Source organism: Hylobates moloch, unplaced genomic scaffold (assembly GCF_009828535.3).
Source record: "Hylobates moloch isolate HMO894 unplaced genomic scaffold, HMol_V3 SCAFFOLD_6, whole genome shotgun sequence".
Lineage (NCBI taxonomy): Eukaryota > Metazoa > Chordata > Mammalia > Primates > Hylobatidae > Hylobates > Hylobates moloch.
In genome coordinates, this window is record NW_026652281.1 from 20,078,217 (window position 1) to 20,100,730 (window position 22,514).

The window sequence follows — 22,514 nt, forward strand, 5'->3', positions numbered from 1 at the left end:
TGCTTACATTCTTTTCTATACTGGCTATATTGTCTGTCAGCTCCTGCAATGTTATATGATGATTTTTAGCTTCCTTACACCGAGTTACAACATGCTTCTTTAGCTCAGAGAAGGTTATTTTTATCTGAATCTACTTCTGTCATCTCAGTCCTCTCAACCTCAGCCCAGTTCTGACCCTTGCTGGAGAGATAGATGCAGTCATTTGGAGGAAAAAAGGCACTCTGGTTTCTTGAGTTTTCAGCTTTCTTGTGCTGACTCTTTCTCATCTTTGTGGCCTTATCTACCTTCAACCTTTAGGTTGCAGACCTTTGCATGGCTTTATTTTATTTTTTTCTTTTAACAGTCTGGCCACTTTTCAGTGGGGCTGCTACAGTTTGCTGAGGGTCTGCTTCAGTACCTAGTCAGCTCAGATTTTCCAGTACCTGGAGGTATCACCAGTGAAGGCTGCAAAACAGCAAAGATGCTAGCCTGCCCTATCCCCAGAAACTCCATCCCAGGTAGGCACAACACTGTTGCTGGTGGCTGGCAGGAATTCCAAACCAGTGAGTCCATCCTGTGAGGTGTCGTGGAAGTGGGGCCCACAGACCATCGCTGCTTGGCCCCCTGGAATCAGCTGCTTTCCTAGGGGTATGTACAGAATTGTAACTTCCCACTTTGCTGGAGTTGCAGTTACTTTTGCTGGGATGCCTGGAGCCAGAGTATGTAAAGCAGCTGCTCTGCCAAAACTCCATGTAGCTCTGTACATGGAGTGACTGAATGAAGGACCTGGTGGAGTTGGTTCACAAGGGGATCTTCCGACCCAAGAGTTGCAAAGATCTGTGGGAGAAGCGTAGTTTCCTGGGGTTGCACCTACACTCACTGCTTCCCTGGGCAGAGGAGGTTCCGTTGGCTCTGTGTTGCTTCCAGGTGGACTGCTGTTTTGCCTTGCTTTTCTCCACTCTCCATGGGTCAAGTTGTTTCCTTGATTAGTCCTAGTGTGAGTACCTGGATTTTGCAGTTGAAGATGCTGTATTTACTTGCACTTTTTGTTCCTCTCAGTGAGAGCCACACACCATAGCTGCTTCTAGTCAGCCATCTTGGCCATGCAGCCCCATTTTCTTTCTTAATGAAAAATCTATAACCATTTCAAGATGAATAAATCAACAAATAGTAGTCTAAGTTGTATATTGTTTGTATGTCATAAGGGAAATCACCAGAACTAAAAATAACACTGCAGCTAAGAATTTCAGAAGGTGAGAAGGAGAAAAGAGGTACAAGAAAGTGTAGTGAGCTAATTATCTAATCTTTCGTAGGAGACATAAACAAAAACTAAAGCTGCTATAGCAAGAAGTGGTGATTAGATAAAATATATCAACTGACAAATGTTTCCATAGCAACATGTAAAAAGAAGATATAAGTCTTCCAAATTATAAGAAGGAAAGCACACACTGCATATACTGAACCAAAGTAATCGTAAGAAATTTCATGAATAAAATACAAAAACAAAAAACAAAGGAAGTATTTAAAACAAAAAAAACCCATAACATTGGATGAAAAAATTAAAACCAATTATATTTTTTGACACCTAATGTAAATAGGATATATTCACAGAAAGATGACCAGATTGGGTAAAAAATAATAATAATATTTTATAGATGAGAATATGTTGTATATATAAGAACCATACAGAGCTAAAAGACTCAGATTGTATAGAAGAAAAAAAGACACAACAAGGAAATAGTAACAAAAAGAAACCTGAGGTAGAAATATCAATGTCACAAAGACTAAATCCAAAGCAAATATTTTACAAGATAGTCCATTGTGTGAGTATAAGATATACAATTTACTATGAGAATGTAGTTGCCATAAATATGTACATAAATAGTAAAAGAACACATAGGCTGCAAACAAAACAAGAAGAAACAGACTGAAATATGGTATTGCAGTGGAATTTAACTTCCCTCTAGGTTCATGACAGATCAGCTACACAACAAAATAAGCACACAGAAGATGTAAATGATATAATTATTATACTTCAGCTAAGAGATATATCTCAACGTCTTTAACATGAAAGAGTATATAACCTCTTTTCAAGCCCCCAAACATATATAATGCCCTATAAATAAACAGATAATTTCCAATATATACACAAATACATGAAGAACAGATCATGATCTCTGGATATATTTCAATAGAAGTAGAAATTAATACTCATAAAAAGAAAAATATATAATCATAGGAAAATTCTACATCTTTTTCTTAAATACTTTGAATTCAAAATGAAAATTTAAAAAATTATAAAATAAAGATAAACACATCACATCAAACAATTAGGGGCTTATCTAAAGTTGTGCTCAAAGAATAATTCATAGTTTTATACTCTTAAGGAATTAAAAAGAAAGCTAAACAAGTAAATTAAGTAGTAGACTCAAAAAGTTAGAAGTGCTAGGAAACTAAACCATGTGTTTTCAAAGAAAACATAAGGAATAAAGTAATGATGACTTAAACAGAATTTACTGATTTGGGAAGCAGAGAATCAGTGAAATTGATAATCCTTGAGTGTGCATAAAGTTTGTGGTTATTAGGAGAAGGGAGGAAACATGGAGAAAAACACAGTTGAAGAAGAGTTTCAAAAACTTTTCATTAAGAAAAGACTCTTTAAAAAAACATAAAACGTTATTCATTATGAAAGCCTTCAAATACACACAAAATTAGAAGAAGGAACATAATAAACACCCATGTATCCGATATCACATTGTCTTGATTACTGTACATTTTCTACTAAGTCTTGAAGTTAAGCAGTGTCAGTCCTCAGTCTCTACTCTTCTTCAGTGTTCTGTTGGCTATTCTGTGCCATTTCCCTCTTCATAGAAACCTTAGAATCAGTATGTCAATACCTACAAAATAACTTGCTAAGATTTTAATTGTTGTTGGGGTGAATCTACAGCTAAGTAGAAAGTAACTGACATCTTAACCATATTTAGTGTTCCTATCAATGGGCAGGAAATATTTCTCCACTTATTTGAATATTCTTTTATCTCTCTCTTCAAAGTTTTGTAGTTTCCTTCATATAGATGTTGTACATATTTTGTTAGGTTTGCATCTAAGTATTTTTTTTGCTAATTAATTTTTCGTTGGTGATAGGAAGGCAATTGACTTTTCCACATTGACATTCTATGTTGTATCCTGCAAACTTACTATAATTGCTTATTAGTTCCAGGAGTTTTTTGCTGGTCTTTAGGATTTTCTACATAGACAATCATTTCATTTGCAAACACAGATAGTTCTATTTCTTCCTTATCAATCTGTATAAATATATTTCTTATTCTTGCCTTATTTTAGTAAAATGTAGAATAGCAGTGGTGAGAGGGCACATCCTTGTCTTATTCCCAAATACATGGTGAGAAAGCGTTCAGTTTCTCACCATTAAGTATGATGCTAGCTCTAGGTTTTTTTTGTAGATATTCATTATCATGTTGAGGAAGTTCTTCTCTATTCCTAGTTTGCTCATAGTTTTTATCGTGAATGGGTATTGGATGTTGTCAGATGCTCTTTATTATCAATGAGTATTGGACTGATGTAATCATAATTTTTTTCTGTAGCCTATTGATATGATGGATTACATTGATCAATTTTTAAATGCTTAACTAATCTTTCATACGTGGAATACATGCTCATAGGTCACAGAGTATGTTTCTTTTCATACATTGTTTAATTTGCTACTGTCTCTGAAGGATTTTGCATCTATATTCATGAGAGATATTGGCCCACAATTTTCTCTTCTTGCAGTATCTCTGGCTTTGATATTAGGGGAATGCTGGCCTCATAGAATGAATTATTAAGTGTTTACTCTGCTTAGATATTCTGGAAGATAATGCAGAAATTGATACCACTGGCTCCTTAAGTGTTTGTAAAACCCCAGTGAATTAGTAGAAAATACCACTGAAACCATCTGAGCCTGGTACTTTCTCTTTTGGAAATTATTAACTATATTTTTAATGGATATAGGCCTGTTCAAATTATTCATCCTAGTGTGAGTTCTGATAGTCGGTGTCTTTCAAGTCACTAGTCCATTTCATTTTAGTTATCACATTTGTAGCATAGAGTTGTTCATACTATTCCTTTATTATACTTTTAATGCCCACAAGATAAGTATGATGGTTCTATTTTATTTATAATATTAGTAATTTGTGTGTTCTTTTTTTTTTCTTTGGTTAGCTTGGCTAGAGGTTTATCAATTTTATTAATCTTTTCACCTAACCAGGCTGCTCTGTCTATGGAGTAGCCATTCATTTTTTTTCTTTAATTCTCTGTCAAACTTGTTTCACTTTACTCTATGGACTCCCCATGAATTTTTTCTTCTGTGAGATCCAAGAACACTCTCTTGGGGTCTAGATCTGGACCTCTTTCTGGCAACATCTGCCATGCAAACCATGAAGGGATCATACTGAAGAGACTCCCAACTCAAAGGAAATAGACTACAGCACTAATTGGCTGAATTTGTAGTCAAGAAAACTTTTCTTCTGAGCTATTTACAGCTTTTAGGAATTGAGTAAAATATACTCCTGTAAACAAAATCTGGAGCATATTTCTTTCTACTTGATTTCTCCAGAATTTAGAAACTATTTATATGTTTTTTGGGGGAGTTGAGGGGACAGGGTCTGGCTCTGTCACCCAGGCTGGAGTGCAGTGGTGCAGTAACAGCTCACTGCCTCCTGGGCTCAAATGATCCTTCCATACCACCATGCACAGCTAATTTTTGTATTTTTTATACAGACCAAGTTTTGCTCTGTTGCCCAGACTGGTCTTGAACTCCTGAGTTCAAGCAATCTGCCTGCCTCAGCCTCCCAAAGTGCTGAAATTACAGGTATGAGCCACTGCACCTGGCCTTATGTCACCTTTTGTTGGGATTCAGAGTTATAAATGGCCCTCACCATACCGATGCTTTCTCACTGAACACTTCTCTATCCTGAATACAAGAGACCCTAATACTTAGGCAGGAATATCATCACCCATTCAGCCTGAAGAAGTTACAGAAGATGAAACTTTTAGGATTAAGGGTCCCTTTTTAGAAGGGAGAGGGGAAATATGTCAGAGGTGTTTGAATCAGAGCAACTCCATTCTGAATAGGGACTGGATAAAATGAGGCGGACACTTGCTGGGTTGTATCCCCAGGAGGTTACGCATTCTTTGTCATAGGATGAGATAAGAGGATGGCGAACTGGTTTCACAAGATACAAGTCACAAAGACCCAGATGGTAAAACAGGATGCAGTAAAGAAGCCAGCCAAAACCCATCAAAACCAAAAGGAGGAAAAAAGCGACCTCTGATTGTCCTCACTACTCATTATATGCCAATTATAATGCATTTGCATGCTAAAGGATACTCCCACCAGCACAATGATGGTTTACAAATGCCATGGCAACGTCCTGAAGTTACCTTATATGGTCTGAAAAGGGGAAGAACCCTCGGTTCTGGGAACTCCCCATCCCTTTCTTGAACAATACGTGAACAATCCACCCCTTGTTTAGCAAATAATCAAGAAACAACCATAAATATACTAGTTAAGCGGCCCATCCTGCGCTGCTCTTTCTATGAAGCAGCCATTCTTTTGTTTCTTTATTTCTCTAATAAATTTGCTTTCACTTAAAAACAAAAACAAATAACCAATATTTTGTCTGTTGATATTCTCTCTTGCTTTCCTGTTTTCAATTTCTTAATGTCTGCTGTGATTTTTATTTCTTTTCTTCAGTTTATCTTGTATTAATTTGCTCTTCTTTTTCTTGTTTCCTAATGTGAAAGCTTAGATCATCAATTTTAGATATTCCTTCTTTGCTAGTATATGCATTCAGTGTTATAAATGCCCCTCAAAGCACTGCTTTCTCTGCATCCTGAAAATTTTATTTTATTTTATTTATTTTTTGGGGGATGAGTCTCGCTCTGTCACCAGGCTGGAGTGCAGTGGCATGATCTTGGCTCACTGCAACCTCTGCCTCCCGGGTTCAAGTGATTCTTCTGCCTCAGCCTCCTGAATATCTGGGACTACAGGCAAGTGCCACCACATCCAGCTAATTTATGTATTTTTTAGTAGAGACGGGGTTTCACCATGTTGTCCAGGATGGTCTCTATCTCTTGACCAGAGATCTCTTGGTCTGCCCGCCTCAGTCTCCCAAACTGTTGGGATTACAGGCGTGAGCCACCACACCTGGCCCTGAAAATATTAATAAGCTCTATTTTCATTTTTATTTAGTTCAAAATATTCTTTAATTTCTCTTGAGACTTCTTTTTTGGTATGTTTCTTATTTAGAAATTTATTGTTTAATCTCCAGATAGTTAGGGATTTTTCCAGCTCTATTCTGTCTTTTATTCCTAGTTTAATTCTATAGTGATCTGAGAGCATACTTTATATGATTTCTATTCTCTTAGATGTTGTTAAGGTGTGTTTTATGGGCAAAGTTGTGGTCTATCTGGGTGAATATTCCATGGCAGCTTGAGAATGTGTATTCTGTAGTTATTAAATAAAATATGCTATGAATGTCAACTAGATCCAGCTGATCGGTGGTGGTGCTCAATTCAACTATGCCCTCATTGGTTTTCTGTCTGCTGCATCTTTAAATTACTGATAGAGGGTTGTATATACAGTTTTAATTATTATCAACATTTTGCCATTTCATCTGTTAACTTTTTTCAATCGCATGGGATGAAATATCTCTACCTTGACAGAAGATAGGTAAGAACGTGTCAAATTTCTTTAAAATGGTTTTATCATTAATATTTTAAATGTTTTAAAAAGCATAGATTCACAGAGAATTGCACAGATAGCACAGAGAGATCCTGTTTACCCTTTACCTAGTTTCTCCCAACGGTTACTTCTTATGTACAATATAAAAACCATACAACTGACACTGGCACAATGTGTATGTATAGTTCTATTCCATTTTTCACATGCACAGATTTGGGTAAGCACCACCAAGTGGTTAGAGAACTATTTCCTCATCACCAAGGTCTCCCTGTGCTACCCCTTTAACTTATCACAGTATACTAGTATTATCATTTTACCAGTATAGAAACCTTACCACCTTGTATGTGTCTTTACCTTCCTCTGTTTATAAAATAATTTTCTTAAATATTTCTTATATATACCTGAGACAATGTTATAATTTTTGTATGAATCATATTTAGAAAAATCAAGAGATAAAATTTATTGTAATTACTCATACTTTTCCATATATTCCCTCTTTTTGTTGTTCTTTCTTCCTTCTTGTTTCAAGAATCCTTTGGTTAACATTTCATTTCTGTGTAAATAATTTTCTTTAGCCATTATTTTAAGGTGGGTCTGATGGAGACAAATTTTTGTTTTCCTTCATTTAAAAGGGTCTTCATGTGTCCTTTATTTCTAAAGGATAGTTCCACTGGGTATAGAATTCTTAGTTGACAGTTCTTTACTTTCAGCACTGAAGAAATGGGTGTCACTCCCTTCTGGCTTCCACACTTTTTGATGTGAAATCTGCTATCATTTGAATTGTTTTTTCCAGAAATGACAAGTAAAGTGTCCTTTCTTTCCCTGCTTTCACGGTTTTTTTATTTGCCTTTAATTTTCAAAACTTTGACTATGATGAGTCTTGATGTGAACGCCTTTGGGTTTATTCTGTTTGGGACTTATTAGGCTTGTTGAATCTGTATATTTATGCATAGTACAAAATTTGAAAATGTTTCACCATTATTTATTCTCCAAGTAATTTTTCAGCAGCTGTATCCTCTTTCTCTTCCTTTGAAATTCAGATAATCAAATGTTAGATATTTTGTTACAGTCTCACAGCTCCCTAAGGCTGTTTGATTTTTCAGCATATATACTCTTCATTGTTCAGTTTGAGATTTCTATTCTTCTATCTTCAAGTTCACCGATTCTTTCCTCTGCCCTCTGAATTTTGCTGTGAAACCCATCTATTAAGTTTTAAAATTTTGATTATTTTATTTTTAAATTCTAAAATTTCCATTTGGTTCTTCTTTATATATTCTATTTCTGTGCGGATGCTTTCTACTTTCTTTTATCATCTGTTTCAAGAGTTTTACAATGGCCCACTGATGCATTTTTGTCATAGTTGCTTTAAGAATATTGTGAGACAATTCTAACATCTGTGTCATCTCAGTATTGATGTATATTGATTTTCTTTTCTCATTTAAGTTAAGATCTTCCTGGTTCTTTCAATGATAAACGATTTTCAGTTGAAAGTTGGAATTAAAAACAATTGCGGGTAAATAGTAGTTGTATATAAATCTTGGACATTTTTTACTTTATTTTGTGAGACTTTGGGTTATATTTAAATTCTTTGTTTTAGCAAAGAATTTAATACTCCTCTGATACTGCAATGGTGGGCAGACAAGGCAAGGGATGCCTCATTACTGCTAGATGACGGTGGAAGTCTAAGATCTACAAGCAGCTTCTGTTGACACTCTTGAGGGGAGGAGCAACTTGTTATTACTGGGCAGGGGTGACAGTACAGGGTCACCACTCAAGCTCTTCTGTACCACCCTGGCTAGGACAGTGGTGTTTCATTACTGCTCCCAGTGTAGTTTCCCATGATATTCCATGACAACTTGGTGGTGGTGGGATGGCCTCATTACTGCTGGGCAGCGAGAAGATTCCTGAGCGTCTACTAGGTATCTTCTGACAGCATCCCAGCAGACAGGGGCATCTCATTACTGCTAGGTGGAGGTGGAAGTCCAGCTTCTCCACTGACACCATGGGGAGAAGGTGGCTCATGACTGTGCAGGGGGATGAAAGTCTGAGCTTTCCACTTGGTTTTCTCCGACACTATCCAGGAGAAGGGGAGGGATACCTTGTTACACCCTGATGAGGATGAAATTCTAGGCTCCTTACTTAGCCATTGTTGGTAAAGGTGACTACAGTTTTTTTCTGTGGTTTGGTTAGGGCAGTTATTGTCTAAAAGTGTTTTGTCTTTCTAGGCTATCCCTTTCTTGTCTTTTGGCTAGAGAGGGCAGGCTTTTTTTGGAGGCTTTCTTTGGTCTGTTGCCAGTGGCATTTCCAAATTGCCAGATTTCCTAGCACCCATTCTGGGATACAAAAAGCAAAAGGCAATTCAGGAAAAGCACTATCATGTTATTCCTCAGGTTCCAAGGTCACCAGCAGGGTAACTAGTCTGCCTTCTTCTCCCTACCATTTGCAGTCTTCTTATGTGTGCATGCTCTCTCTCTCCACATATATTTATTTATGTTTAGTTAAGTATACTTGCCAAGAGGAATAAAATACATCTAATCCACTCTGCCTTTGTTCTTCTTGCAGTATTTTGAATCAAACCCAGGCATCCTATCATTTCATCTATAAAGACTTTACTAACTATAATATTAGCAAGTATATTAAAAATATAACCATACCATTGTCACATCTCCCAAAATTAAAAATAAATCTTTAATATCTAGTAACCAGTGTTCAGTTCAGTGTTCTATCACTACATAACAAATTACCCACAAAGTTATCGGTTTAAAAAATTTATTTCGCATTAGCCTTTTATGGGTCAGGAACTCAGAAGAGTTCACCTGGGTAGTTCTTACTTGGGGTGTCTCATGCAGTTGCAATTATATATTGACTGTAGCTGCAACCATATAAATAAGACTTACTAGACTGGATGATAGCATCAAAAATGTTGTTTTACATTAACATTCATATCAAAATCCCAGATAAGGGGCAAGCATTGCTTTTGGTGGTTGTGCCATAACAGTTCCCCTCCCTCTCTTCTCTACTGATGTCATTTATTTGAAGAACTTGGTCTCGTGGCATGTCCCATTCTAGATCTGGTTACCTATATTCTTAAGGTATCATTTAATATGTTTCATGGTCCTCTATTGTTCTTGGAAACTGGGAGTTAAATGTAGAGATATGGTTACATTCAGGCTCAGTTTTTTTGACAAAGATATTTCACACGTGGTCTGTGTACCTCCTATTGCATCACAAAAATAAAAACATAATGTCTGGTTGTCTTACTTTCATAAGTTAATAATTAATCAGCAGGTTCCGATGGTAACAGCTTGACACATTCACTAAAAAGTTCCCAACTGACTTTTTGATGCACGGCTTCTCAAGTAAATTGGTATTTTGGACCAGATAATGCTTTGTTATGGAAGACTGTCCTGTACATTGTAGAATGTTTAGCAGCATCTCTGATACTCTCATCACCACTCCCACACACTGTCTTGTTGTGACAATAAAAAATGTCTCCAATTATTGCCAAATATATCCTGAGGAAAAAATGGCCACAAGCTGAACACTTCTTACCTAATGGTTTTAGCAGCTGTTAAAAACCGTGGACTAGGTCCATTATTTTATTAGGGTTTACAAGTAGTGATTTTTCTAATTCCGTCATTCCTGCATTCACAACTGTGATTTTTTTTTCAAAAGAAATAATTTCTCTGGGTCTTTCTAGCAAAGGAAGAATAACTGGTTAATAATTTTATTTATCAATATGTTTAGAATAGTGAGCTGTGCCCTAACAACCTCCAAAAGTGGCCAACTAATTTTTGTTTGGAGTATCATTTGGAAACCTTGAATATTGACACACTTTATATATTTCAATTTTTGCTGTCATTTTTTTTTCTTTTTGATGCTCAAGTTTCCCCGTCCTTAACCAGTGAGATCTCTTTCCACTTAGCTCAGGTTTCCTTTTGACATGACCTTAATAGTCAGATAATTTCTTGCTTTCAGGCATGACAAGACAGACAGTCCAGACTCACTTTATGCATTTCCTTTCCCAGACTTAGAATCCGCCACTCACCCAAGGAACCCTGATTCCTTTTACTTCAGAAATGGTATTTAGGAACCACATTCCGGTCACAATGACCTTATGGCTTTTGGGTTGTCACTATTTCTAGGTCTTTGGAACATAGTTCCAAAGTTAGAACTATAAAACTAAGTTTATTTAGAAAGGTTTAGCTTTCCACGATTGTTTCTTTCCCCATAGTCTCCCCTTTGTCTATAGATAATCATTTTTATTAGATTTAGCTTATACTTCTTGTTTGTTCTGTTAAATCTATAACACACCCATACCCTAAAAAGTAGCATACAATATTATACAGCTTTCATTTAAAAAATATTGTAAAAAATACACATAACATAAAATTTACCATTTTAATCATTTTTAAGCATGCGATTCAGTAGCATTAAGTACATGCAAAATGTTGGACCACCATCATCATTATCCATTTCTAACTTTTTCATCATCCTAGGCAGACCACTTTGTACTCACTAAACAATAACTCATCCTTCCCATTTTCCTGGAGCTCCTGGTAACCTTTATTCTACTTTGTCTCAATGAACTGCCTAGTCTATCTGTACCTTGCTTTTTTTTTTATTTTAGTAAACTGTATATGCTAGAGATCACTCTCTAAGAGCATACAGAGTTTCTCTTCATTCACATTTGACAGCTGCATAATATTTCGCTGAATAGATGAAGTCATACACAACAGTTGCTTGTTCACGGGAAGTTCGTGTTTCTAGTCTTTCACTATTATAAACAGTGCTGCAATGAATGGTCAAATGCATTCACCATTTCATTTTTTTTTGTCTATGTATGTTTTATATAGATTCCTAAAAGTGGAATTGCTGGATCAAAGGGTAAAGGCATAGGCAATTTTAGAGCATTTAGATTTAATGTGATGGACAGGAACGAACCACGAAGCCATGTTAAGTATTAAACAACAGCAACAACAACAACAAAAAAACAGATACAGGATGTTTTAAATGGTATGACTAAAACACTGCTTTAAACCAGGTGATAGTTACATTAGTTAGCTCTTTTAGTTTAAATAATTTTATTTATTTGAAGCAAAGTACGTGAAAATATTACTCTTTCTTTGGATTTTAACAAATCGGTGTCTCACATGAAATTATGTAACTCTTATCTTTTCTTCTGCTTTATGAGAATATTGTAACAAGGGGTACTACCTTCAGACCCTTTCACTACATGGAGAAATAAAGGAGGGAGTTGTGCCAATTACTGGAGAATTTTGGCTGGCAAATAGCACATCTGGGCAATTTGGGCCAGAAATTATATATATATATATATATATATACACACACACATATACATACATATATATGTGTATATATGTGTATATATATGTATATTTATATATATACACACACGCACACCCTCCTATACATATGCAACATTTTGCCCTTTAAACTAAGGTTTTCTAGGCTTGAATAAACCAGACACTGCTCTCTTGTACGGTTTCGCAAACTGTGCTTGGATGGTCTCTCTTTGTTTTCAGGAGCGTTTGATTTTTAAATTGTGATATTCCACTGAATGATAAATGACCAGGACTTCACAGAGATTTCATGAAAGGAGGGCCACAAAGGAAGACCCCAGAGCAGGCCGGTGAGAGGCACTCTAAGAGGTACAGAGGGTTGCACCAATTGCTAGGATTTAATCAATCAGAAGAGGTCCAAGCCAGGAAGCAAGGGCATGCCCCAAGCCTCATTTACCCGCCTTGTCACCACCCTGCCCGCTAGTACATTTCAGAGTCTCTAACCCCTCCCTGCATGCAAGCCCAGGCAGAGTCCTGCCAGGTCTCACACCAGAGCACACCCCTGCACGGACTCCCCAGGACTGCGGCGCCGGCTGGCTGCCTCGGCCCCCCGCGGCCGCGTGAGCTCCCTCTTGGTGGTGGAGGGCGCATTTCAATCTGGAAACACCCAGCCCCTAATTTGGTCCTGCAGACTGACGCCGCTCCCGGTGGGGCGGTGGGGGTAGGAGGGCAATGGGGAGGTCTCCTCCTTCTTGGATTAAGGCTGCAACCAACAGCCCCGTGAGCCTCTATTCCTGGCTGACTGCGAATCCCCCCATCCTGGGTCGGGGGCCGGGACCCTACAGAAAGACCCGTTCTCATCCTCAACCTTGCGGCCTCTGTCCGGCGGGGAAGTTCAGCTGCGGGTCCAGCCAAGCCTGGCGCGCTTAGGGACCCTAGTCCCTGGTGCGCGGCCGGGCGAGGGCGGAGCGGGAGGGGAAGGGGCTGCTGCCTCCTCTCCCAAATCCGGTCCCTAATCTCCCCATCCCCCGCCGTCTACTCCCTTTGTACAGGCAGTCAAAACAGAGCTAGCGGCCAATTGACGGGGACGGGAAGCAAAGCCGCCTAGCGCCTCGCCCCCTCCAGCCGGCCCCCTGGGCCCCTCCTCTCGGCGCCCGGACCTTAGCCCTCCCTCTCCTTTCCCACTTCTCTCTTTGCCCTAGCTTCGCCCCCCATCCCCCGCTCATTTCCTCTCGCACCCGGGCTCGCCAATCCCTCTTTCCAAGTCCCTCTTCCAGCCCGGCCTTCCTCTAGGGCTCGCCCCCCTTCTCCCCAATCTCCGTTCTCTCCCTCCCTTAGCCCTCCCCCCTTCCTTCCTCTTCCCCTCACCCAACCCTCGTTCCCCTCGTTCCTCGGCCCCTAATCTCTCCCTTACTCTGTCCCCGCCCACTCTGCGCCGGCCTCTCGGTCCGGGTTGAGCCCCACGTGTGGACTGCCGCGCCCCCACTGACAGCCGCCGCCCGCCGGCCCGCCCCGCGCCCTGCCGGGCCTCTAAAACCCCTGCGCCGCGCCCTCCGCCGCCGCATCTTCTCCAGCGTCCAGCGTCCCGCCCTCTCTCTTGCTGGCCGCAAGCCCTGGCCCCGCGCATCTCCGCCCGGCTCCTCAGCCGCTACCCGCGCTTCATTGCCCTGTGGGACTCCGAGCGAGCCCAGAGGGAACCCTCCTCTTCTTCTGGGGGCGACTTTTGTTTGCTTGCCTGTTTCTCTCTGGTGACTTTTGCAGCTTTCCAAGATCTGTCTCCGGAGCGCACGGGAATCCGCCGAGCTCTGCGTGCAGGCCCTTTTTTCTTTTGAGGTTCACAGTTTTTGAAATTTTACGCCAGGGCTTTTGTAATTTCCTCCCCCGCCCGCTGGCGGTCCTGGAGTCGCTCGGGGCTTTAGGCCGGTTATGCAACGTGTACCGCTCGGGGCTGCCGGCTGCACCTCCGCCGCGCCTCGCCGCCCACTGCGCTAGACCCGGCACCCCGCGTATCGCTTCGCGGGCAGCCAGGGGGCCGGCGCTCTGTCGAGGTCTCCAGCTAGAGCAGGGAGCCCGAGCCCGAGGGAGTCCCCGGAACCGACTAAGGGCTTATTAGACCCTGACTTTTTTCTGAGGCGGGCAGATTTTGTCTTTGATCACTCCCTGTCCGCGGGTCTAGGGCCGCGCGCTTTCGGCGCCGGCGATGGGGAGAAGACGGAGGCTGTGTCTCCAGCGCTACTTCCTGTGGCTAGGCTGTGTGGCGCTCTGGGCGCAGGTCACGGCCGGCCAGCCTCAGCCTCCTCCGCCCAAGCCGCCGCGGCCCCAGCCGCCGCCGCAACAGGTTCGGTCCGCTACAGCAGACTCTGAAGGTGGGTTTCTGGCGCCCGAGTATCGCGAGGAGGGTGCCGCAGTGGCCAGCCGCGTCCGCCGGCGAGGACAGCAGGACGTGCTCCGAGGGTAAGTGGGCAAGCGGCTCTGCACCTAAGGCTCCGGCTTGGGGGAGGGGGCAATCCTCAGTTTGGCGGCTTTCCGGCCCACTCCGTCTCTGACCCTTTAGCTGGAGCCTAGAGCTGCAGCCCCCTTCGCCAGGATATCCAAAGACCCCCCAGGAGCGCGTCCCCCTTTTCCTTCCCAACCCCGCAGCTCAGCGGGCGGAAAGCCCTCTCTCCGGGCTTGGGCGGCGGGTGGTTATGGGGCCAGTGGGTGCCCTTCGCAGAGTGTGTGCAGAATCCGCGGTGCGGGAACAGGTTCTGAATGTCGGGCGGAAGGCGGGCCTGGGTCCGCCTGCTACAGGGGCCTGAGGAGCCTGCTTGCTCCCCACGTCGGGGCTGCCGCTCGTGAGCCTTTTGTTTGAGGACGTGTGCAGGGTTCACAGCTCACCTTCTCATCGTCAACCCGAGCGCTCCACCTTGCGACGCGCTTTCCTTGACACGTCGGGGCCAAAGTAACAGTTGACCAAGAAGGAATGGATTTGGGAAGGAGGGCAAAGATTCTTTGGAACGGAATGGTCCCTTTGTTCTCTGCATCTGGAAGCTAGAATAGTAGCAAATTATATGTTTCCATGCCTCTTTTCGCCCTTTAAAAAGGCAGGCAAGGGACGACAGATGAAAGACAGTGTTTAGACGTTTCTGACCCTCCTGCATTCCAGCATCTAGCTCTTTTGCTTCCACGTCTGCCTCCGGATCCCCAGTAATTTGAAGTGTAATTTTGATTTGTTTGTTGTCCTGAAATCTATTCGCTCGGGGCATTGCTTACGAAGACCGTTTATATGTTACTGCACCCCTCTCCCTATCTGTGTGTGACCGCCCTTGTCCATCACAGGCCCAACGTGTGCGGCTCCAGATTCCACTCCTACTGCTGCCCTGGATGGAAGACGCTCCCTGGAGGAAACCAGTGCATTGTCCGTGAGTGCTTGGCAGGGATCGCAGCTTGGGGCAGCGCGCTCGGCCCTATCTCCGGCCGACCTCTTGCACTCAGCCATTTGGACGCACAGTTGCGTTTAAAATGAAGTGATCACATTGCACTGATACTCTGGACGCGGCCCCATTTGAATAGTGGCAAAGACTCAACCGGTTTGAGTCAGTTCAGACTTCACTGCTAGACTCTGTTGAAGGGCAATAGTGATAAAGGTTTCAAAGATAATTGAAAGTTTTACCTTTCTATGTCTATTAATACAAATTGGAAGAAGGGAGGAGTAGAGCAATTATCTAGATAACTCAAAACCACTTTTTCCGTAAAAAATCCGGATAAGACCACATGTTACGCAAATTATCAGGCTTTTAACTCTGCTTGAGGTTTAGGCCTTATGAAGATCAAGGTTTCTTAGGCATTTATATAAAACCACTTTCTTATTTCTGGTTTTATATCAACAACCACATAACCTAGATACGAAAGGAGCATTCTCACGGATTTAGTGTTGACCTAAGTTAACAAACTTTTAAAAGACAGAACTCTTACAAAGGGGCTTGAGTTTTTTTTTTTTCAATTTTTGGAAGACGTTTAAATTTAGGGTTTCCAGACCCCAAACCTCAATAGTGTGCAGTAGATTTCCAAAGTATGAATTTTAGACCTTGAAAAATTCTGTATCTCTGACCTTAAAAGTTTTGATTATTTTATTCTGTTTCCAGAGTGTATAACCAGTTCTCCCCAAGTTCTAATTGGAGATTATCAGCCTCACAGTCACAGACTCTGGGATGTCTTATTTCATATGCCTGTAAATTTGTGACTTGCAGTGTGGCTGGCCTTCTCCTGTAGCACAACCACATTTGTCTTGTTGGGAGAAGAGCCAGGTATCATAGACAGCACATTCATTTAGAGCCAGTCTTGACTTTAGATTGACCTCCATGTTTTCCAGGGAAAAAAATAATTATGCAACTGTGAGCAGAGAAAAAGGGCAAGCCACACTAACCAAGGCATAATAAGGATGTAGTGGCATTTCTAACTCTGTATTTATTGGTTTTGTGGTTTTGAGATAGATACTTAATGTTATTTCTGGGCAGTTTTTAAAAAAGGGATGAAACCTCAAGTGTCATAAAGACTAATTTCTTCTTATTTTTTCTACCTTAAAATGCCACTATTTCCAATGGCAAAAATAGGAAACAACTGTGTTATTTAAAGTGACTTATAAATATTTTGAACAAATCCTCTGATTATAATAAGCCTTTGCTTTATTTTTTAAAAGAAAATGTTCTGCATTCTTTTCTCTCCAATACAGAAGTCATATGTGAGGCATTAATGGAGGGTGCGTTTACTCTTTCAGGCCAGTAGGGCATTACCATGGCTGCTTTAAACTTACATGGTTTTTTAGACTCTTGAAACAGCTAACGTCACTCATCGCACACCTGCCATACTAGCTGGGAGTGACTTAGGCACTGCGGAAAGTCTGACTCACTAAATGTAATGAATGTGACTGCCATTATTCAGTTGGAGAGCAGCCGAGGAGGAGGGATTGGTTCATGGTACGTGTTGAAAATCTGTAAAGTCAGATTTTATTGGATCAGTGTGGAATGGGAATTCCAGAGAGCAGAGCCTTCCAGAATATTTGCAGTAGAAATATATGTATGGCCCACTGATCACTGGTAGAAGATCAGCTTTGAAAATCTCAGGGTAACAGTGACTATTGTAATCTGCATTTCTGAGACTTGAAATATTTGGATGGTTATGAGATACATTGGAATTTACAGGTATCAAATCTATAAAAGAGTAAACTTTGAAATGATCTTTATATCTACTAGAAACATTTATAACACTTGTGTCAAGAAGTATCTACAAAAATATTTATTGTAAGCACATCTAAAAATTCTAAGTACGTAAGATTATTAAACAGTGCACAAAATAGGGACAATGTAATACCTTTATATTCTATTGCATAAGTCTCATTTAATGCTAACAGCCTGCATCCAATTCAATAGTTCAATTAGTCTGACATTTAAAATGATCATATGTAGAGGTAATAAGTGAAATGAAACCATTATAAACTCAAAATCAAGAATTTTAATTCCAGGCCTTCCTGATGATAATAACTTAAGTAAATTATTATATTTATTGAATTTATCTGTATCACACCATTTAGCAAAAGAAAGTATCTGAGACAATTTACAAAAAATAAAATAAATAAAATACAAAAGAAAATCAAGACCAAATATTAATTTTCTCATACATTTGTACCTCAGCATTCTTTTAATATAGAAAAATAAAAAATGGTCATCTTTTTTGACCATTTTTTGACCATTAAAAATGGTCAACAGAATTTTAGTGTTTGACTTTGACAGGCTTTATAAGGAGAAGATATTGAAAAGAAACTGTAATTCTCCAAGTTCTGGAAACCTAATGCATTTTGATCTGAGTCTTTATGTTTTGTTGGTATTGTTCTTAGTTGTACCCTAGAAAAATTACTGAAGTACTTCCAAACTTCCAAATATTCATTTCCAAAAGTACAGAATTGACTTTCTCACCAACTTTTTTTTTAAATCTTCTTAGAACATGAAGCAATGAAAAAATTTGCTAATTAATTTGTTTATTGTGAAATTATGCTGTGAACACTATTTTGATCAATATAGTAACAGTGGGATGAGGTTGGCTGGACTAATAACATTTGAGACCTGAGGAAACGTCAGAGCATTCCAATATAATTCCTTTATGTTATGCTACCAAATGAAAAAACAACCCAGAAAGGCTGTGGGTTTCTCTGGAGCTCACAGCAGATCAATGGCAGAGTGACAACTCAACTTCAGACTTTTTGGGTACCATGTATTCTTTACCTGGCCATGTGACTTCTCACAGCATCACTGAAGTCTCAGCCCCTAGGTCGTGTCTCCCTGTCCCGCTGGTATTTCTAGGTCTCATAGTTTTAGTAATTGTGGGAGGGACAGATATTAAGTAAGTCTGGGGCTGGTGTGGGGCAAAAGGGCCTCAGCATTCTTGCTTCTCATTGGCTCACAGAGTATATACCTGTATCCATGACAGTTAATTGCCTGAGAATGCTCAGTCTCCAGCCCATCAAACCTTCATTTGGTTTGGAACCCAGGTGGGGGTACTTTGGGTCTCCTCTCTCAAGCCTAGACTAAATATCGGCCTTCTGGGGAGGAGGGAACTTTGAAATAAAACAGTGTTTTAATGCACATTTGTCATTGGAGAGTTACTGGTGATCAGAAACTGTAGTACATTTTAAGAAGTAAGAGTCAACTCCATGGCAGGAAACATATTCTTGCCTAAAATATTTTTATTTTAACATCACAATATTTGACACTATTCACTTTTTCTTTTTTATTAATTTGAGACAGGATCTCACTGTCACCCAGGCTGGAATGCAGTGGCATGGTCACAGCTCACTGCAGCCTTGACCTCCCGGGCTCAAGCCATCTTCTGACCTCAGCCTCCTGAGTAGCTGAGACTATGGGCACATGCCAATGTGCAAGGCTAATTTTTAAAAAAATTTTCGTAGTGATGGGGTCTGCTATGTTGCCCAGGCTGGCCTCCAACTTCTGGGTTCAAGTGTTCCATTTGTCTAGGGCTTCCAAGGTGCTGGGTTTGCAGACATGAGCCACCATACCCAGCCCACTATTTTCATTTATAAGAAGTACTAATGCTGGTAGTAATACATGGATGTCAGGAGGCATCTTGGAGAAGGAAAACAATTAGTGAGTTAGTTTACTTCAGCAGGAAATGCTCTTTTCATTGTCGAGGGTCCCAAATCTCTTTGAAAGTTGTGGGACCTTTCCCTAGCTACAGCCAGGGCATTTCCAGACTTTCTTCCTGTCTTTATATATCTGGTCATGGCATGAGCATTAAAGTACACAGCCCTTGTGCTGAAAGAGAGAACTCAATTATGGTTATAGAGATAAATCTCTCAGCTCCTAAATGAACTGTCTCTAAGTATGGGAGAGACTTCCCATTCAAAGGTACTTGGCTACAAGTTTGGAGTATCTGTGGTATGTACTGTATCAGTGAGCCTAGCATTCTTTGCTGTGATGACCCTCATACCTTTCTGTTCATTGGAGGTCACAGCTGCAGGAGGCTTTGACTCTCCCCACCATCAAAATGCCACAGTAGCTTTTCTGAGCAGTAGGAATAGGCTAGGTTGTGGAGATAATATGGAAGGAGAAAGGCTGTAGGAAGGAGAGAGGGAATTATTGAGGGGATCAAAGATTGATCACAGGGTGGGTCAGATACCAGCCTGGAAGGAATGTGTGTGGAACCCTTGAGGCTTGGCCAAGTCATTAGGACTGGAGCCTCTGGTTCAGCCAATTTCATGCGCTCTCTCTCCTGTGAAGGCTTTTGCATAGTGGGCTGTATTTGCTCTATTCCCGCAACCCTCCCAACTACTTAGAATCAAGGCTGTCTTCTCTGGGTGAATTCTGCATTTTAAACTCTCAGTCTTTCATGAAAGAGACAACTGTATTGATAAGACAATTAAAGATTTAGGATTATGCAAATTTTTTTCCTTGTTGCAAAGCTTTAAATGTTTATTATAAAAGTAATAATCCACACATAAGCCCATCATGCAGTGAGATCCATTGTACTATTTGGTGAAAGTTCTTTTAGACCTTTTAAAGCCAGTAAATATGTGTGTGTGTGTATATATACACACATATATATGTATATATACACATATATATATATACACACATATATATGTATATATACATACATATATATACACACACTTGCACACATATATATGTATTTTAAAATTAAAAAGCCTGTGCTTTATTTTATTCTACCATGTTTTCATTCTGTAATGTTTACTTACATATGACTTTATTTTTATTTCTATTTTTCCATAAGTTATTGGGGTACAGGTAGTATTTAGTTGCACAAATAAGTCCTTTAGTGGTGATTTGTGAGATTTTGGTGCACCCATCACCTGAGCAGTGTCCACTGCACCGTATTTGTAGTCATTTATCCCTCACCCCTCCCATTCTTTCCTCCAAGTCCCCAAAGTCCATTGTATCATTCTTATGCCTTTGTGTCCTCATAGCTTAGCTCCCACATATCAGTGAGAACATACGGTTTGCTTTTCCATTCCTGAATTACATCACTTAGAATAATAAGTCTCCAGTCACATCCAGGTCACTACAAATGCTGTTAATTCATTCATTTTTGTGGTTGCATAGTATTCCATTAGATATATGGCGATGTATCTATTATATATATATCACAGTTTTATATATATATATATATATATATTACAGCCGCATGGAAAACAGTGTGGAGATTCCTTAAAGGGTTATGCAATTTGAAACAGCTTCATTTGTTTACACGTTATCGTAAGGATACCTGTGAGCCTTATTCCCAAGTCTGCAATGGGTAATTTTATTGCATATCTGAAGTTAGACATTTATATCATATATTTTATCTTAGTTTTTCAGGCTTTTTATTTTTATTTTTTATTTTTTTATTTTTATTTTTATTTTTATTTTTATTTATTTTTTTTTTTTTTGAGGCGGAGTCTCGCTCTGCCGCCCAGGCTGGAGTGCAGTGGCGCGATCTCGGCTCACTGCAAGCTCCGCCTCCCGGGTTCACGCCATTCTCCTGCCTCAGCCTGGCTGGGCGCGGTGGCTCACGCTTGTAATCCCAGCACTTTGGGAGGCCGAGGCGGGCGGATCACGAGGTCAGGAGATCGAGACCACGGTGAAACCCTGTCTCTACTAAAAATATAAAAAAAAAAAATCAGCCGGGCTTTTTATTTTTAAATACAGCTTTCTTGTTTTGTAAACTATGGTTTATTATATAGTTATTCATTCATTTTTCTATTGTGCTTTCTACAGCGATTTGTAGAAATAGTTGTGGAGATGGATTTTGTTCCCGTCCTAACATGTGTACTTGTTCCAGTGGGCAAATATCACCAACCTGTGGATCAAAATCAAGTATGTTCTTACTTGTAGCCTTTTCACTGCATTTTTCTTAAGCTTTGGAGTAAATGCTAAAGGTCCTTCTATGTGCCAGGGAGTTTTAACTGTTATTACTTTAGTTAATCCTTACATCAACATTATGAGATACTGTGAATACCCCATTTTACAGAGTAGCAAAGTAAAGCACACATAATTTAATTAACTGGCCCAAGGAAACACAGACTTGAATCCCGGTATTCTGATGCCTAAGTGTATAGTCTCAAACACTAGGCTGTATTTGTTGCCTTTGCTTAACACGTGTTTTGTGGGTTATCTAAGGGGGAAGGAGAAGAGAACTCCAAAGGCAGCAAATGTTTATTGAGTACTGAGCAGATACTTTACACATACGGACCTATTTTGCTTCACATGTATTAACTGCCAACAACTCCATAAGGTAATTATAACTGTGGACTATGATTGTGTGATTCATGACCCAATTAGAAATCGTTGGGATCTTAAGGTCAAAGATTAATCTTTTAAGCTAGTATTTAAGATAACATTATAACAAGGCAGAAGCAAGATTGTTTATTTAATTGCTCAGTAATTAAATAAATGCTTTCTTAAGTCTTGCCTCAAACTAGTGTGAAGTCATTATATTTTTAATATATCTTTCTTCAAATTTTCCCTGAAAGAAGGTAATATAGAGTATGTCTGACTCAGGAATAAGATTCAGGATTCATACAACAAATGCTATCGTCTTCCGATGAAACTCCTGATGAAAACTCTCTTAATTTCACTTTCTTTGAATCTGCCATTTCCCCAGCTTTTTAAAACCTACCATTCAAATTCATCGAGATTTCTTGATCACTTTAACCAGAACATTTCATCCCCAACTTAACCTGAACCTCTCTCTCTTGCCTGATTACGTACAAGACACTGGTGCCCATATGTTCATTATCGTATTCTTAGTTTTCTCATATTTGCCTTTGGCAAAAAACACAGTCCTGGAGAAATTTTAAGATTCAATTTCTTAATTCCTCTACCTGGGAGCTGGGACATTCTCTGGCCCACTCTTTGTTTGTGGTGTATAATTTAGCAGGGAATCCGTGCATTCATTTGGCGTCGGGCAATCCTTCCATTTCATCAGGAACTTTTCTAACC

General features: G+C 40.1%; 1 protein-coding gene across 1 annotated transcript in view; it reads left to right on the top strand.

Moving 5' to 3' along the window:
* Positions 1 to 14,224: 14,224 nt before the first annotated feature.
* Positions 14,225 to 22,514, top strand: part of FBN2 (fibrillin 2) — a 280,529-nt gene continuing 272,239 nt past the window's right edge. The window contains exons 1-3 of the mRNA XM_032156530.2: positions 14,225 to 14,478; positions 15,343 to 15,425; positions 21,291 to 21,389. Of these exons, the coding sequence (XP_032012421.1) occupies positions 14,225 to 14,478; positions 15,343 to 15,425; positions 21,291 to 21,389 (436 nt within the window). The remainder of the gene's footprint in view (positions 14,479 to 15,342; positions 15,426 to 21,290; positions 21,390 to 22,514) is intronic.